This window comes from Pteropus medius, unplaced genomic scaffold (genome assembly GCF_902729225.1).
Source record: "Pteropus medius unplaced genomic scaffold, Ma_sr-lr_union100, whole genome shotgun sequence".
NCBI classification, from domain to species: Eukaryota; Metazoa; Chordata; class Mammalia; order Chiroptera; family Pteropodidae; genus Pteropus; species Pteropus medius.
Window position 1 is genome coordinate 1303009 of NW_024355206.1, and position 17426 is coordinate 1320434.

Below are 17426 nucleotides of genomic sequence, written 5' to 3' on the forward strand. Positions count from 1 at the left end.
GGAAGGAAGGAAGGAAGGAAGGAAGGAAGGAAGGAAGGAAGGCCATCCTATATTGATGGTCTAATTTGTCCCTAAGCTTTTGTACAAGTGGTTGTTGAGAGCCATTAAATGTTGAGCATGACAGTAAGAACCGAAGCAGATTCAATGAACATACAAAATTAGTTTCTCCTCCAGTAACGTATAATCTAAATTCACAGTTTAAGTTAAGTGAAAGCTTAGCATCATATTTGATGGTGAATGCCCTGAAGAATTGTTTTTAAAAAATTCAAACATTTATTGATCACTGATTATATACTAAGCATTTTGCTGTGTGCCTTCAGTGTATCATATCACTTAATCCTAAAAAAACAAAAAAACAAAAAGCAAAGAAACAAAATCCTGTGAGTTAGATGCTACTATTACCTTTAGGTAGAGATCGAGAAGCAGAAGTATCCCTCCTCTGATACGGAGGAGTCTTCAATTTACTGAAGTTAAATAATTTGGCCAAATATACATGGCAAGTGGTGGAACCAGACTCAAACACACACAACGTGACTTCGGTGACTTATTCACATAAGCTTTCCACTGTTTAGTTTTCCTAAGGGAGGTCAGAGGTTGAAGGAGTTGCTATGGCCTGGAATAGTCAAATAAAGTCTCATGAAAGGGGCAAACTTGAGAAGTTTTCTGGGAAAAAAAATAAAAAAATGAGTAGACTCAGAAAGGAAGAGAGAAGAATGGAATCCGTTATCAGACATGGTTCCATCAGGAGTGGAGAGAATTCGAAAGTCGGGGAGCACATGAGCTGAGACCAGTTTGCAGGAGATTTCGAATGCCCACCGAAGCAGTCGACACATCATCCTTTAGGCCATGGGAAGCCATGGAGAAGATTCTAATATCATTTTGGAATTATGTTAGATTGGAAGAACAACATTACGAGAGACAGGAGATGAGAAAATCAGTGAGGGGGCAATTACTACAATTCAGGAATGAGCGATAAACCATGGATACGCCCATTGCTAACGAATCCGCGCTTCAAAGAATGAAAACATGCAGCCCACCTCACTATCTTCCTCTCCCTTTGTGCATCTCTCTCTCTTTCCCTCTGCAAGTCTTCGTAGGGAATGACGGATTCTTTTTAAAGGATAGAGTCACCTTGGCTAGTGATCATGTGTTGTCATCTTCTTTTTAAACAAACGAAAACTCTGAGCCAAGCAAAATTAAGGCATTTGCCTAGGCTCACATGGTAGTAGATGTCAACGTGAAGACTAAAACTCAGATCGCTTTCTGACTTTCTCTTCAGCAGCGTAAGTGTATCATTCCTGTCTTTTCACGTTCTGCTGCCAAGATTTCAAGGAAAAAGAACTCCAGAGTTCCCGGTGACTCTCTGTTTTTTTAATTAGGATGGCACTGGCAGTCAGTATGGCTTTCAGGGGATGGAGTGAAAGTTCCCTAGCTACCGAAACCTCCAATCAGCAGAAATTAATTTTCTTCATTTGTGTTCTTTGCCCCAAGAGACCCATCTAGATGACAGTATGCACCAGAATTAAACACACCGATGTCCACCTTCTTTGCCACCTCTGCTAGTTAGTAGGGAAGAAATGAGTTGTTGTTCTCTCGAGATACCTTTCGGCTTGATGAACTCATCATCAGGGACACGTAAACGTCCAGTCTGCTTTCTTGTCCGTAAGGAAAAATTACCTTAATATGAAAAAAAAGCCTTGGAGGATAGAAAAAGGGAACAAATAAAGAGCTAGGGTTCTTCCCATTCCGGAAGAGAAACATGGGGTGTCACTTAGTCTTATGGTCCACTAAAGAACCCTCATTTCTGAGAGATCTCAGCTGGAAACTTCTTTATTAACTCTTGCGATAGGGATAAGACAATGGAACGCCCATCACAACAGCATCAAAAGCCACTTTTATTTTTCTCGGTGTTAATGGTTTTGAGCTTTGCATGCAGATTTTCATCAAAGGCTTCTCTCTAACAAGGAAAATACAGTGACTTTTAATCCGAAAGCAAACTGGAGCCGTTCAGAGGCCGCTGGCAAGACAGAGGGGATCAGGAAAAATCAATACCTCATAATTAAATCTGTCAAATTGACAGTAAAAAATAAAAATCACAGCTTTAATTTAGATATCGGCTGCCCAGAGAAGAAATATTCTGACAGCAGAAGACTGGAGGAGTTGGGTTTCACTTATCCCTCGGATAATGATGGATTAGTTGCCTACCATGTGCTGGTCAATGTGCTGTGTTACTGCTGAGAATTTAACAGAACAGGATGGACGCAATATCTGCCTTGACCTGCCACTTCTGACATCCTCGGAACGTAAACGAGCAGGGCTCGTTCACCGTCGCATTAGGATAAAAATAGTGTCTGACGCATAGTAGTTGTTGTAACTATAAATGTTTGGCGAATTAATAATATATATATTTATGCAACACTGTCCTTTGACTACATTTTTGTACTTTACACCAACTTATCGAGTATAAAGGGGAATATTAATTCTGTGTATGAGAACACTGGAGACAGAGGTGTCAAAACGCATGTAAGGCTAGTGATCCAGGCATAGCATTGAACCCACAAACTATCGATTATTAAAATATTAGGCGATGGAATTCTTTCTTCAACGTCTGACTCCAAGTTCAATGTGCACATCAAACAGAACAGTGGGTGTTGCGGGGCAGACATCATCCATTTCTGTAGATTCTTCCCCAGCTTTCACTTTTTGAGGAGATTGAATTGCTCTCTGATACGGTGGTTAAGACTTTGGGGCATTTTATAAGGAACCCTCGTCTGTATTACTCTCGATTCAGAAGCTAACTAGCTGTGTGTCCTTAGGCACGTTATTTAACCTCTCTGAACCTCTAATTCCTCATCTATGAATTGTCATAACAAATGGGAATTATAATAGGAATTATAATGACAAACGCCTAAAGGGTTATTGTGACAATAAGCAGTTAACAAGTGACTGGTAGAAAATAAGGATGATAGAACCTTTCCATAGTAAATGCAATGCAATAATTATCCACTCTATTTCACATCACAGACACGGCAACTTACACAAAAGTAAACATTGAGAACAACGTGATTTTCCTTTCGCGGTGTCAGAAAGCATTTGAAGGCCTTAAAGACGCTTTCGCTTTGCGATCGATTTTGCTTTAACAAACGTGTATGCACGAGGCTTCGTTTAGGCCATTTTACAGTATGTAATTAAATGGCATTTTATTCCTGTTAATATACACTTATTAAATAATTTTTGTAGGCCAGGTGCTCTGCCAGGGTCTGGAGACTCAGAGATGGGCTGACTTTCCGGTGGAGACAACGATTATAGTAAAATAAAATAACTTCCGTGGCAGAGGTATCCTCGGGTTACCTTTATAAAAATTTAGAATGTCCATATCTCTGTGGCCATTCTGCTTGTCTGAGTTTGTTATCTGACGTATTTCTAAGGCCAGGCTCACGGGAATAATATTTCCTGGGTTCTTGAATATCGAGAACATCGTGTCTGTCCCTCTGGCCCCATTTGAAGATCTGTTTTGCTGGATACAAAATCTTTGTCTCATTATTTTCTTTCTTTAAATGTATTATTTAAGACTTGGAATATCACTACTATTGGGTTTTCTTCAGAAGCATTACTGTCAAAAGGGTTAATCTAATTCTTTTTTTTTTTTTTTTTTAAGTCACAGCCTTCTATTGCCTAGATTACCAATGAATTTCTGTTTCTTTAACATCCAGTAATATTACTAGATTATGTCTTGGTGTTGGTTGTTCTGGATCAGTGTTCTCAGATACATAACAAACTATTTCAGTACATAGCTTTGAATTTTTTGATTATATCATGAGCCTTTTCTTAACATAGGATTCAGTATCTGTTCTGACCTTAGGCTTTTTTTCCTTTCTCAGGCGCTACTGTCATTTGTCTGCTAGATGTCGTTTGCCTGTCTTTAATATTTGTCACTTTTTCTTGAATCCTTTTTATCTATCTTTTTCCCCTTTAGGATGAAAACAATGTTTTCTTTTCACATTTTTCTCTTGAGGCATTATTTGTTGCATTTATTCATTCTCGAGTTTTTCCAAGCTAGGTTTCATTTACCAAAGGATATTTTTTCCGAGTTGTTACGGCATTTATTAAGTCGTTATATCATTTCTGAGTTTTTCATTCTTAAATATACTGTTCTTTGGTGAATTATAGAATTACTCCCATTTAAAAATTAAATCTTGTAAAAATCTCTTTTGAGTGTTTATTTCGAAATTATGTATGTGTGTCAAAAAGCTGTAATAATTGTATAAGATTATGACTGTCTCTCTCTTACCCGGCTTCCCCAAATGCTAACATCTTACATATCTAAAATATAATGATCAAAACCAGGATGTTAACATCAGTACACGAGTATTGGTTACGGACATCATTCAGCTTTTATCAGTTGTGCCAATATGATTTTCCCAGCGTTATAGCAATGCATTTTGTAGTCATGTCTTCTCAACCGCCTCCAGTCTTTTTCTTCGTTTCTCTTGATTTTAAAATGTTTGATGAGCACCCGTCTGTTACGTAGAGAATGTACCCTGATTGGGGCTTGTCTGAGGTTTCTTCATGATTAAATTCAGATTTCTGTCTTGGTCAAGAGCCGCATGTAGGGTATGCTGGTCCCTTCTTGGTTCCTGGTCTTGGGGTGTGTCTCATGTTGCCGTGTGTCTCTGCCGACGGTGTTACTACCGTTGATGTCCTGTTTCAGGTGGTATCTGCCAGGTTTCTTCACCGTAAAGTTACTATTTTTCTCTTCCGAATTAAGTATCTGGCACAGAGATACTCTGAGTAGATGTCGATAGTACGTGACTCATCATGCTTTCACCCACGTATTTTAGCATCCATCGATGGCTCTGCTGGCAACAGTTACTACCATGATGTTTGCTAAATACTCCCGCCGCCTTCACTCCTATATTTCTAATTGGAATTCTACTTACTTATTTGCTTTAGTACAGACTTATAAACATCTACTTTATTCTATGGGCAATAACATATCATTATTATTGATTTGATTATTCAAGTTACCATAGTTAGTCATCGGGATGCCCTTAAAGTTGATTATTCTGTCATTTCAACTCGCACCCATCGTTTTGTATTACTTCTTTCCTTTCTGGCACTATAATACGTGTAGACTAATATTTTTCTTTCCCATTCCCACCCCTGAAACCAAGCATTGCTTCAGGAGGTCTTGATTCCTTTGATTAAATAATGGTACCTGGAAACCGAAATCTGGGAATTATATATGTTCATTGCTGCTAGGGTATTATCGTTTTTAGGTCCTACCAGTAGGCAGAGCTAGGAAATAGATACACACACACACACACACACACACACACACACAAGTATTTATTTCTTTATTTATCTGTCTCTATATAGAACCATGACTCTATGCTGATACTGCTGATTCCAATATAACGTCACAGAGTTAACTCTTTATCTGTAACTCCTGTCTGTGACAATGGGAAACCTGGTTGTTATTCATAATAGATTTACTTATTTACTCAATTCTAGAATACACACAAAGTAGTTTTAAAATTGCCAGCGCAGAATTGCCTGCCGCTGTGAAAAACAAATTCATGCACTATCGTTTTTGCCTTTAGATTTCCAGTATCTAACCACAATTCTGTTTTCTAAAGTTCTATAGGGCAGTTATTCTCACTTCCATCAGTGCTGTTTCTTCGCCTTAGAGTTGAAGTTTATTTTGACGGTTTATAATCCATTTTGAGTTCTCTTCATGGTTCTCTTGTGGTTGCCTATACTGACTTCATTCACGTGAGTCTATGAAACATCAATATGGTTTTAAAAGTTGGAACAACATGAAATGAGAAGCGCCATCTGCCCTGCACCCCTCCCGCCCCGTTCCCATTCATCCATTCTGTACACCCCGTTCTGCCTATTTCTGTAAGTAATCGGTCTTATTAGTTTCTGATTTCTCTTTTTCGTATTTTGTTTTTGCACAAATGAATAGATGCATGTACATTGTCTTATACCTCCCTTTACTCTTATGTTTTTTATATATTTATATTTTTTATCACTAGCTATATGTCCTGAAACCCACCATTCCATATCAGGTCAAAGAGACCTTCCTCTTTTTTTTTTTCCCAACAGCTAGACAGTACTCAATTTCATAGATGCGTGAACTTATTCAACCACTCTGTAGATGAATATTTACTTCTGTCTGTCTGTCAATATTATATCCTGTTACCTCACTAAATTATTTATCATTTGAGTTAATCATTGTTTTCTCGATATGCAATTACATTATCTGCAAGAAGACACAGGTTTTTCGTCTTTACCACTTGGCATGCTTCTAACCAATGCTTCTTGTCTGAGTTCAGTGGATGGTACAGCTAGTTACACGCTGAATAGTCATGCAGATATTGGTCTTTATCACCTGTTCTTGATCTTAATGGAAATTCTTATTGTTTCTCCATCAAGTAACATCCTTCTTTTGACACTTTTATGATTTGGGGTGTTAGCGAGATGGTAACAAGTGTTAAAATTTTTCAAAGGATTTCTTTTTCTTTAACATTATGGAGATAATCATTAGTTCTTCAGTTTTAAAAGTTTTGTAATTTCCCATTCTGACAAAATTTTGTAAAGATTCTCAATGGGTTTAAAATTTCAGAAATTAATTAAATTATCTTTACTAGTATCCAGTAGATAATATTTTTGGTCCCAGACGATGTCAGCTTGTGGCAGCAGGTAACTTCAGGTGATCGTGGCCTGGCTGGTGTCAGATTGATGGCTCAGCCTAAGGTGTCCCTGCTGACGTTGTGTGTGTTTGGCACATGCTTTTGTTCCCACAACAGAGCTTTAGAAGCTTCAGCTTTAGGGTTTTAACTGTTTCAGCGGGAGCCGTATCTATTTTTATTGAGTCAACTGTGAATGGAATTGCTGGGTAGAAATGTGAATTAACTGGTTACATATTCTTGATTTATAGAAGTGATATCGTAGTGCTCACTCTATATTTGCGAAGCCGGCCGCCCATTCATCTGGTCTGGCCTGATTTCAGCTCAACTTATCCTTCTCTTTTCATGTTTTGAATGGTTCCATCGGATGTGTCAATGAACTTATGGAATCAGATTTGTCAAAATAACTTAGAGAAAACACATTTTTGTCTTAACTCTGTACTGGTTTTCAAATTAAAGTTTGCAAGATAGTAACACAATCGTGGGGAAAGTGGGGTGGGCAGGGAGGGAGGGGAGCCTCTCCAAGCTTCCGGAGCTGGTGCTGTCCTGGGAGAGATGCTAGAGACATGTAGTCATTGAGTGTGCAATGGCAGTTAAGCCCTGAGAATGCAATGGCAGTTAAGCCCTTTACAAAATACACAGTTTCTTCGTAAGTGTTCATTTTCTTTCTTTCCTCGAGGTATAGTAGGAAGCACTGCTTCTCACACTAAGTGGGTGTACGGATTCTCTGGGATCTGGTCAGAATGCAGATTCTAGAATGGGACCCAAATTTCTGGCTCTCACATGATGCTGATGCTGCAGGTTGGTGGCCGTATTTTGAGGGACACGGGCATTAACAACAGCTCATTGAGACTGGATTGACCTGGGTTCCAGTGCCAACTCTGGGTGATTTATTGAACAGAGCTGACCTTTGAACCCAGGTCACTGCTTCCGATCCGTCTTTTGAAAACACTGGCTTTCCTTTTCCTGGGCTCTGGGGTGGTCAGGCCTCCTAGGACTCATTGCTTGTTTCTTGGAGGAGTTGCAGGGCATCTGGATTTGCTCTCACTGTCTAGATCATTGACTCTCCGAACATTTTACGTGACAAAAAATATCCTGAACCCAATTATATGTTCCCGGTGGCCCTAATTGTCTTGAGCTTTGCAGCTGTGGGCTTAAGATGAAACTACTCTTTGATTTCCACTTTTTCTTCCCTTTCTCCATCCAAGTAATGTGCATTTGGAAAGCTCTAGGGGTAATGTTGGGCCAGTCCTGCCCCATGCTGTTCCTGAAGCTTCAGTGCATCTTTATCTTTATAAATAGTCTCCTCCTGCACCTGTGCTGCCTCCTGTGACTAGGACGTGCGGTGAATGGTGAAGCCACTTGCTAAATGTTAAACATGCTGCCTCTCTTTAGACTCCAGAGCTCACCGGGCAGGTAGTACTACTGTTATCAGGCCTGGCATTATTCATTCAGTCCGATGACCTTGGTCTCTGCATTTATCAATCACAGATGGATAGGAGATATTTGAATCATTTTATGGTCTGACTGCAGGTTTATGGATTTTCTTTTAGGAAGTATCTGAGAACTTCAGCTGAAATACTTTTGTTTGGTCATCAAATGATCATATTTTCAGAAGATCCGAAGCTTGCTTTTTTTTTTTTTTTTTTAAGAAAAGCTGCAAGTTTAAAGGTTAGAGACTTTTTAGACATGGTCTGCAAATGCTTAAAAAGCACAGGTAGATGACATGGTGAAGCGATCGGAGGTAAAAACAGGGAGCGGTGGCACCCGAGGGGGTGGGGGAGGGCTCACGCCCCGTCTGGAACATTCATTCAGTGTGAAACAATCAGATCCAATTCTGGCCAGGAGTCCTACTGTAAAACCCCTCTTAGAATTTGGGATCCAGCATTAGAAATGCTGAGGGTCCCAGCTCACCAGGTACTGAGGGGTTTTTTGGAATGTAGGCATTTCAAGGCTAAAATTACAACATTGCTGGACAAGCTGGATGGTTGGCCCTGGAAATCTAGCAAACTTTGTGCATATAAGCTTTATCTTAAAATAGACTTTAATAAACTAAAGCTTCCTCTTTTTTTATTTAAATGATGACTAGTTGCATCAAATGACTTCACCTCTGAAAACCAAAAGAAAGGAGAATTTTTTTCTCCCTTTAAGTTTTCAATATTCCTTGGGGAAAAAATAGCGATCCTTACCATTTTATTTTTTTTATAAGCAATGCAGGACTTCAAACTATTTGAAGAATGACCCCTTTTCAGAAATTAGAGGGACTGAATTTATTGCCAGCCAATCCTGTCCATCTGCTAATTCTCTCCTCATAGAGAGAGCAGGTGTCATTTCAAAAATGTTACAGTAGATAATAAGATGGGATGCATTTCATCTTCAAATGCTTAAAACAAATCCCTGGGAAGAGCAGCAGCGGTCCCTTTGGCTGCCTGCGTCTCTGATATTATTAACACAAAATGCCAAACAGATTCGGAGATTGGAAGCAAATGAATCTACCTTAAGAGGAAAAGCACTCGAGTTGGGTATAGTACATATTGTAATAATCTGTAACTGTGTGGATAGAGTTGCTGCTGAAGCCATGGGCACACACACAGATATTCTCAAAATCATGGCGCCACGTAGAGCCTTGAATACCAATACAAACGCACGGGCTTCCCAAATCCGTACGACCTGTGCATACCAAAGGAATGCATTATCGTCTGTAGCCCTGCGAAATGAACAAAATTTGCCCCGAACCAACAGCTTCCCCAAGTCTCACGCTGGCCTCGTTTCTCTCCAAATCCATGTACTTAGATAATCTTAGATTCCATCCTCCCCTTTGTAACAGCCCAAAGTGCGATCAACAAGTTATGTCAGTTATTCTTTGCATTCTTTTTTATATGATTTCTTTTCTCTTGGGTCCTTTATTTCCACCCTTTACTGTACTCAAGTCAGGTGAGACTTCAACCTGACCACAGCTTCTTGCCCGGGGTTCCTGGCCAAGATTCTTCTCCCTTCCAGTCAACCTGCATATAGCTCCCTGGACATTCTTCACAAGGAAGAAAAATTAGGGTGATATGAGGAACCGATGAACACGGTCCAGGTGGAGCTGTGCATCCCTGAGCGTTATAGGTGTGCGTGAGGATGTAGATACAGATAAGATGTGTGTGGGGCTACAGGTGTGGACATCACATGGACACAGGCACAGGTGGGGATAGAGTTATATGGATATTTCTCCATGTAGAGATCTACAGTAGATCCCGTGTCATATGATCCTGAGAAGTACGTTAAGCATACCTATATTTTTTCACTTGTGAGAACATCAACTCCCAAAGAGTCCTCACGTCCCATCCCTGATGACAGAGCTGAGAGTCGGGACTACGTCTTCTGAACCCAAACTCAGGCTTGTTACGACTGCAGCACAAAACTCTTATTTTTTCTGTTTTTTTGGGGAATTATAATCTAGAATGGTCTTTCAGCTGCGTGGTCACTTGTGAGCCTTTTCCGTGAGGACATTGGCCCTGAACTTGGTCTCCGGGGAGCACACAGAAAGAAGAGGTACAACACTGCCATGGAATTGCTCCCTACTGAACACATACAACGTGCCTGAGTTTTCATTCACGCAGACGAGTGCTCTTAAGGGGCCTCAACTGATTTCATCACTTTCGATGTTCACAAAGAAAAAACAGTCCCCAACGTTGGTCAGTGAGAATCCAGGTGAAGGTGAGGAGAAACCGACCAGTTAAGAAAGAGTCCTGGGGGTCTGGGATGTGGTGCATGCAGGTACCTGCATTTGAGAAAAGAAATGCGTTCAAACGCAGCCAATCTGGAGCGTCTGCTTCTCTCTGTTGCTATCTGCGTTAAAGATCCGCGGGGCAGAACAGATAAACCCTATTTCTAGAATATGTAGGGATGCTTAAGCTACCTCCCAGGGTCATTTTGAAGCGAGGAAGGGAGGGGCACAAAGGCAAGAAAAGAACAAACAAGTTGGAGAGGAAGACGTGAAAAATCCTACCGTTGCTCAAGTCAAAATATTTTAATGGCGAAATCATGATCAATGATTAAAGACTTTCGGTTTCTCGAGCTGGGAGAGGAGGCTGAGAAGCAGCAGGAAACTAATATTTAAAGATAATTTCAGAAACATTAAGATGAAAAAATTGTGAAAGGAAGAGGTCGAACCTTTTTTCTTCCACCTCCAAGATTTATTGAAGAGTATTAAAAAAAAAAAATGGATCTGATTCTACATTTAAATGCTACTGCATTTATTCATTCCAGATTATTTACTGAATATCAGCTCTGACACAGTTACTATAGTAGGGTTTTGATGATGACAAAAGACAGTGTTCCTGACCCCAGGAAGCTCACCATTGAACAGGGAAGGCAAGAGACGTAAAAGTGAATAAATGGACGGTTGAGCGAGTAGGTGGAGAGAGAGAGAGACACAGAGAGAGAGAGAGAGAGACAGACAGAGAGAGAGAGACAGAGAGAGACAGAGAGAGAAACACATTCAAAATGGTTGTATACGAACTCCGATGAAGGGAATCTCTGGATGCTATTCTAAAAAATAAGAGCAGAATGTAACGGGCTGGGGATCAGGGGACACTTCACTGCAGAGCGGATCCCCTGAAAGATGAACAGGTAGAAAGAGATGGAGACAGGGAGAGTCCTGGCAGCAGGAGAGCAGACACAGTTGCTCGGAGGGAACTGTGGGTCCTTTGCTGAAGCTGTGGCACAGAGGGGACAAAGGTGGCGGGCGGTGGGGTCGGGGAGTTGGCAGGACTCGGCGACGGAGATGCTGTGCTGCTCCTCTTAACCTGCGCCCCCTCCTCAAGGCCCCGCTGAGTACGTGACTGGGAGCCTCCCCTGAGTGTGGGCTGCGCTCGGTAACGGCTGGAGGTCATGGGCTTTGGGGACGACCGGACCCTGCAGCTCAGCCTCTCAGTTTCCTTCCCTCTGAACGGCCCTGAGTGTCATCACTCACCAGCTGTGTCACCTTTGTGAAATCACTCGGTACTTGCGACTGTGAACGTCTCCTCTTCCCAAATGAGGGGATTTATGGTTTTGAGCTCATTTCTATCACAAATGTTCCGTGATGATGTCTTTGAAAACGATGCTCTGGACATCCGGGTAAAAGTCAAGCTTTCCATGTCATCTGTATGGATAGCGAGGAACCATGTTTTTTGGAGGCAAACAGACCTGGCTATAAACCCTGGCTCTCAGCGATATGTTGTTAGGGCATTTATGCAGTCACTTCTCAGCTTCAGCCTCTGCATGGGGTTTGAAGGGTATCCACTGGGCAGAGTTACAGCACCAGCTGGAAATATCATCTAGAACCCATCCAGCATAATGGATCGAACTTGGCTTAATTATTTGTAGAACCGAAGGTCTCGGAGTCTAGAGGAATTTCCTGGATGCGTTCGTGGGTGTGCATAGCAGGAAACTGCATTCCCCGAACTTCATCTCAAAACTCTGATGATAAATACAGTTTCCAGTTCTTTCGGGGGCTGTGAGTAATCATGACACCTTGAGAATGTAGAGGACAGACCTGCAGTTTTCAGGGCATCTCCAGTTGATGCTAATGGGTAGAAATGGGAGGGAAGTCGGATTCATGGGTTTGATTGTTTGTCTTCTTGGGCTTTATTTTCTCAAGTTATTTTCTTCGAAATGTGTACTTATCTGCTTGCTGTTTGTTCCCTCAGTCACAGGTGCTCCCTGAGCAGGGAAGACTTGAATAGACAGTGGCTGTCTCCCACCGTGCACCTGCAGCCCACCATCTACCATGCCAAAGGACTCCTCCACTACCTGAGCGCCACCGGCCACCGCCCTGTGGTGAGTCACTTCCTTCTGCCTCCTCCTGTTCGGTGGCTTCCCACCACCTTCCAAGAGGCAGGTTGCTTTCCGTTAAGGCAAGAACACCAGACAAGCCGAAGACCTGTGTGTGACAAGCTCTCATGGGGGAGGCATTCATTTCCCGAGACGGCCACAACAAAGTACCACAAACTGGGTGGCTTAAGGCAACACAAACGTGTTCTCTCACACGTCAGGAGGGCAGAAATCAGAAATTAAGGGGTCGGCTGGCCGTGATCTCTCTGAAGGCTCTAGGAAAGAACCCTTTTTGCCACTTCCTAGGACACTAGGAGTTCTCAGGGTCTCTTAGTGACACCAAGCCCCCTCGGAATCCCCCTCTGTCTTACAGGGCCATCTCCCCTGTGTGTGTCACACAAATGTCACATTTTTGTAAGGACTGCAGTCATCGGATTAGAGCCCACCTTGGTTCAGTATGGGTTCCTCTTGACTTGATTCCATCTGCAAAGACCCTGTTTCTGAATAGGGTCTCATTCACAGGCGCTGCCAATTAGAACTTCCACACTTTGGGGGGAGGCACAATTTCACCCACAACAGGGTCAACCATCAATTCAATGCTCACCATTGAAAACTGGGCAAGGGGTTACATTTTATCTATTTCCCAAGGCGTTATTTTTCTGGTTTGTCAGTTGTTGATCAAGAAAGAAAAAGTATATATCTATTAAAGAGTATATGGGAATCAATCCTCTGGGTGTTCATATTCATGTTTGACTAGTTCGTAAGAAACTCCATAGATGATTCTGGTCATGTTCCAGGCATAGTTCACATATGAGATTTTCTCCCAAGCCCATAGCAACATGCAGCTGGTGAAGAACAGACTAGTTGAAAGCAGAGGCTTAGGTTCAAAATAAGAAAGGAGGTGATGGTAGCCGCGTGATGGTACGAGAACAATCATTTATTGACTACAAACTGTGAACATATCTGTCTGCGGCAAAATCGTGGAGGGTTTTCGATCATGTGCTGTGTGGCACATTCAGTGAATATCTATTGAAACAAGGGATGGATATCTAATATAGAGTCTTATTTAAATCTCAAAAATACTAAAAGTTCAGGGGATTTCCCTGAGGTCACTAGGGAGTGTATGGCAGAGTTGGGGTTCAGTTCTGATCTGTTTTTCCACCCTGAAGCCTCATCTTTCTTCATCCTTTGCTCTTCGATGGGGTGAGTTGGGAGTCCTAAGACTCTAGTCAGGTCCACTGATTCCCTCAAAGGACCCACAGAACTCAGAGGAGCTATTTTGCTCATAATTATGGTTCATTGCAGTGAAAAGATACAAGTTAAAATCAGAAAAGGTAAAAGGCACGTAGGGCAGAGTCTAGGAGAGACGAATGTGTTTCCAGTTATTTGCTCCCAGTGGGTTACGTGGGCAGTGCTTAATTCTCTAGCAATGACGTGATAACGTGTAGAGTGTGGCCAACCAAGAAAGCTTCCTAAGATAAACTTTGGTGTCTAGAATTTTTATTGGGGGTCAGTTTGCAGCCAAGGCACCTCTTAGTGACTCAGGCAGCAGCCCCTGTGGGGCTCAAACTGACACTTTGTGGTCCACTTCTGCAAATCACATGTAAACATTAACCTTTCGACATGACCCAAGGCCCCAGATGAAGAAGGGTACTCTTATCCAGCAGAATATTCCAAGGGCATCCAGGTGATTTCCCAGGAGCCAGTCACGGGCCAGACCTTTCCTTGGAATTTGCAGGGTTTGAACTCTGTAGACCTGCTGAGTCAACCCTTCATGGCAATGAGTGCGAAGCACATCTTTCTCCCTTAAAAATCCTGTTCTACACTGGCCAAATCGTGCACTATTTTTAGGCCAACCCTCACCCTCTTATCCAAGGAGACACCGTAATCTATGCTGTCTGCCCTCTAGAAGCAAGTTCATGGTCTGCAGAGCAGAACACCAGTGTCACAGCCAAGGCCTGGAGAAAATGTGTTCTCTGAGTAGGGAGCCTCTGGGACTAGAGGGACATTTACAGGGAAAGAGGTCCCTCCCTGATACACATTTAAACAACACACGCGTTCACCTCATAACGAACAGGATTCTTCTCCGCTCTGACAACCTCTAATTGAAGAGCAGAACATTTATTTTAAAGTGCGACAGGTGAAAGCCTTGTTTAAAAATATAAATAAACATTAATTAACTGTAAACATGACAGCTACAGACTTGTTTCCTGCTGGGACCATCTGAAAGGTGGGTGAGAAACAGCTGAGTGCTAAATGCTATTCACAGCGTTACAAAGCTCTCTGATGGGCTCAGCATCACCTTTTAGTTACCTGTGAGGCTATACTTAACCAGCTTCTTGCTAACGGCAGAACTGCTGGCCCTTATTCAGTCCTCTGGTGTCCTATACTGGGGACATTTCCACAGTGTCAAGGTTGACTCTTGGGCTACAGGGTTGCAGATTAACTGTGACTCTGTCCAACCTCTGACTCTTAACGAAAATATTTCCTGACCGTTGGGAAGCCACTTCTGGTAGCTAGGAGGTTTCATGTGTGCCAAGTGATACTCAGGCATTGCTGGGTAGAATAATATGAACTCCTGAGACCAATAAGAATGTGAGACAGTGCGAGGAAGTACCCTGATATGGATGTAGGTTGCTAAAGACCAGATGAGTTATTCAGTTTATAAGCAATATGGCAGTATTCACATATTCTTTCACCCATCCATCCACCACCTACCCACCTACCCACCTACCACTTCCACCCATCTATCCATCCACCTACCCACACATCCATACACCTACCTACCCACTCACCATCCATGCATCCTCCTACCCACTTCTACCCATCCAGTTATCCAAATCTACCTACCCAAATCCATCTATCTACCTACTCCTTTCTTTCTATCTATCATCTACTTCATTTCAATGATATCTACTTCCAGCTAGTTGTAGCTACTCATATATCTATTTATTCATCTATCTATTCATTTACCACGGTACTTCCACCTACCTATCTACTCTATCACTTCACTTCATCTACCTATCTCTCTTCTATCTATCATTCACTCTTACCTAATTTCAACTTCCTAAATTCATCTACTTCCATCTATCTATCTATTCATTCATCTACCTTTTCCATGTGTGTACCTATCTTATCCATTCCTCCATTTATTCATTCATCATCTATATCTATCCATTCATCTATCTATCATCTATTCATCTATCCATCTATCCATCCATCCACTCACCATCTGCATGGCCATCCATTTATCATTTCATTTTCACCACATGTGTATAATCACTGTACTAGCTATAGGGTTACAAACCCAATTAAGAACAACAACAAAAAAATGCCTATCCTTTACTCTGAGGAGTCTATAGTTTACTTCAGTAGAAAGTGGAGTCATGTCTGCAAAGAAACCAATGAGTGCAAATGGTAAAACCTGTGAGTTGTTAGAGGAACATGAATGAGGCCTGAGCCACTTTCCCCAAGGCTTATGGAAAAGCTGGAGACTGGAGATGCCATTTGCAGTAGACGTGGAGGGAGGGCAAATAAGAGTTCTGCTCGCTTTTTCCTTGGAGTCAGGCTGAGAATTACTGTTTCCTCACAGGGCCTACAGGCCTGACTCTGATTTCTTAGACCTCCGGCCTTGTGAAACTGGAGTTCTGGCAGGTTTTCTATGTTCGGGGTAACTGCACAGGGCAAAAGAAACAACTTTTCAGTTACTGGTGGTGGAGACTCATCTGACATCACATGGACCTCGTGGTCCCTTTCCCGTTTTCTTGAACCCCAGTTTTCTGTCTTTCTAGTTTGTTAAAGGATCTGGAAACCTGCTCCAGATGTTGGAGCCAAAAGCCCAGAAACATAGTAAACACTCATATATTTATACACTGGGAGATATATTTCTGCATTGGAATACTATTCAATCATAAAAAATAAAATGACAGACAACGATAAACTACCGATATACTCAACAAGGTGGACGGATTTCAGAAACATGTCAAGTGACATACGCTAGACACTCAGAGAACAGACTCTGCATTTCTATTTATGGAAAATTCACGGGCAGTAAATCTGTAGAGACAGAAATCAGAACAGTGGTTGCCTCTACAAGGGGATTAAATTTTAGGGGCCAGAAGGGAACTTTCTAAGTTAGTAGAAATGTCCTGTGTTTTGATTGAAAAGTCAGTTCCACCAAAACTCATTTATTCATGGGTATCAGTACCTCGAAGATCTGTGCATGTCACCAAGCGGACACACTTCCCTAAATACAGCAAAGGCAAGACATCTGAGGAAAAACAAAGTCACAGAGCTCTGAAATGCAACTCAGAGGCAAAGGGCGCTGCCTGAAATAAGACTGACCTCCTGGCGGCTTGCGGTTTGAGCCGAGGCAGACATCTGTGCTGGAGCAGAGAGCAGGGAGCGTGCAGACAAGCTCAGCAGCCAGCCCGTGGGAGGCACCGAGTCCATCGCCTTTGTGTAGCTCCCCACAAAGGCCAGAAGGGTGGTCGCCCATGGGCCAGTCAGGCACAGCATGGGGGAGGAGCAGAGGGACGCTCTTAGGAAGGCCTGGCGACAGCCTCTCCTGCACTGCTGTGTGGCAGCTGGCCTTGACCCGGTACCACTGCAAAGAACCTGGGCCTCGGCTTTCGGAGAAGTCTGGATCCCCATCCTCTCTGGGCTCTCGCTGAGTGAGCGCGTGTGGGTCAGGGGATCTTAGCGCCCTTTCAAGAGCTCATCCATTTTCGTTCACAGTGCCCCAAACCAGGCCTTCCGTCAGGGGGCGGGGCGGTTCTGTTTTGGTGTCATCGTTCTGTGGGACCCAAGGGGACAGAATTTTTAGCTACCTTAAGGATTTTCCTGGTCTTACTCTAGCCCTCTGGCGTTTGTTGTTAGTTAATCAGCTTCTTTTCAAAGAGGCACAGATCGTGAGGGTAACAGGGGAGG

The 17426-nt window shown here is 42.4% G+C and overlaps 1 protein-coding gene across 1 annotated transcript in view; it reads left to right on the forward strand.

The window, feature by feature from the left end:
• AGBL1 (AGBL carboxypeptidase 1) overlaps positions 1-17426 on the forward strand; it is a 535540-nt gene that overhangs the window by 438792 nt on the left and 79322 nt on the right. Inside the window, exon 22 of the mRNA XM_039858445.1 lies at positions 12374-12503. Within this exon, the coding sequence (XP_039714379.1) occupies positions 12374-12503 (130 nt within the window). The remainder of the gene's footprint in view (positions 1-12373; positions 12504-17426) is intronic.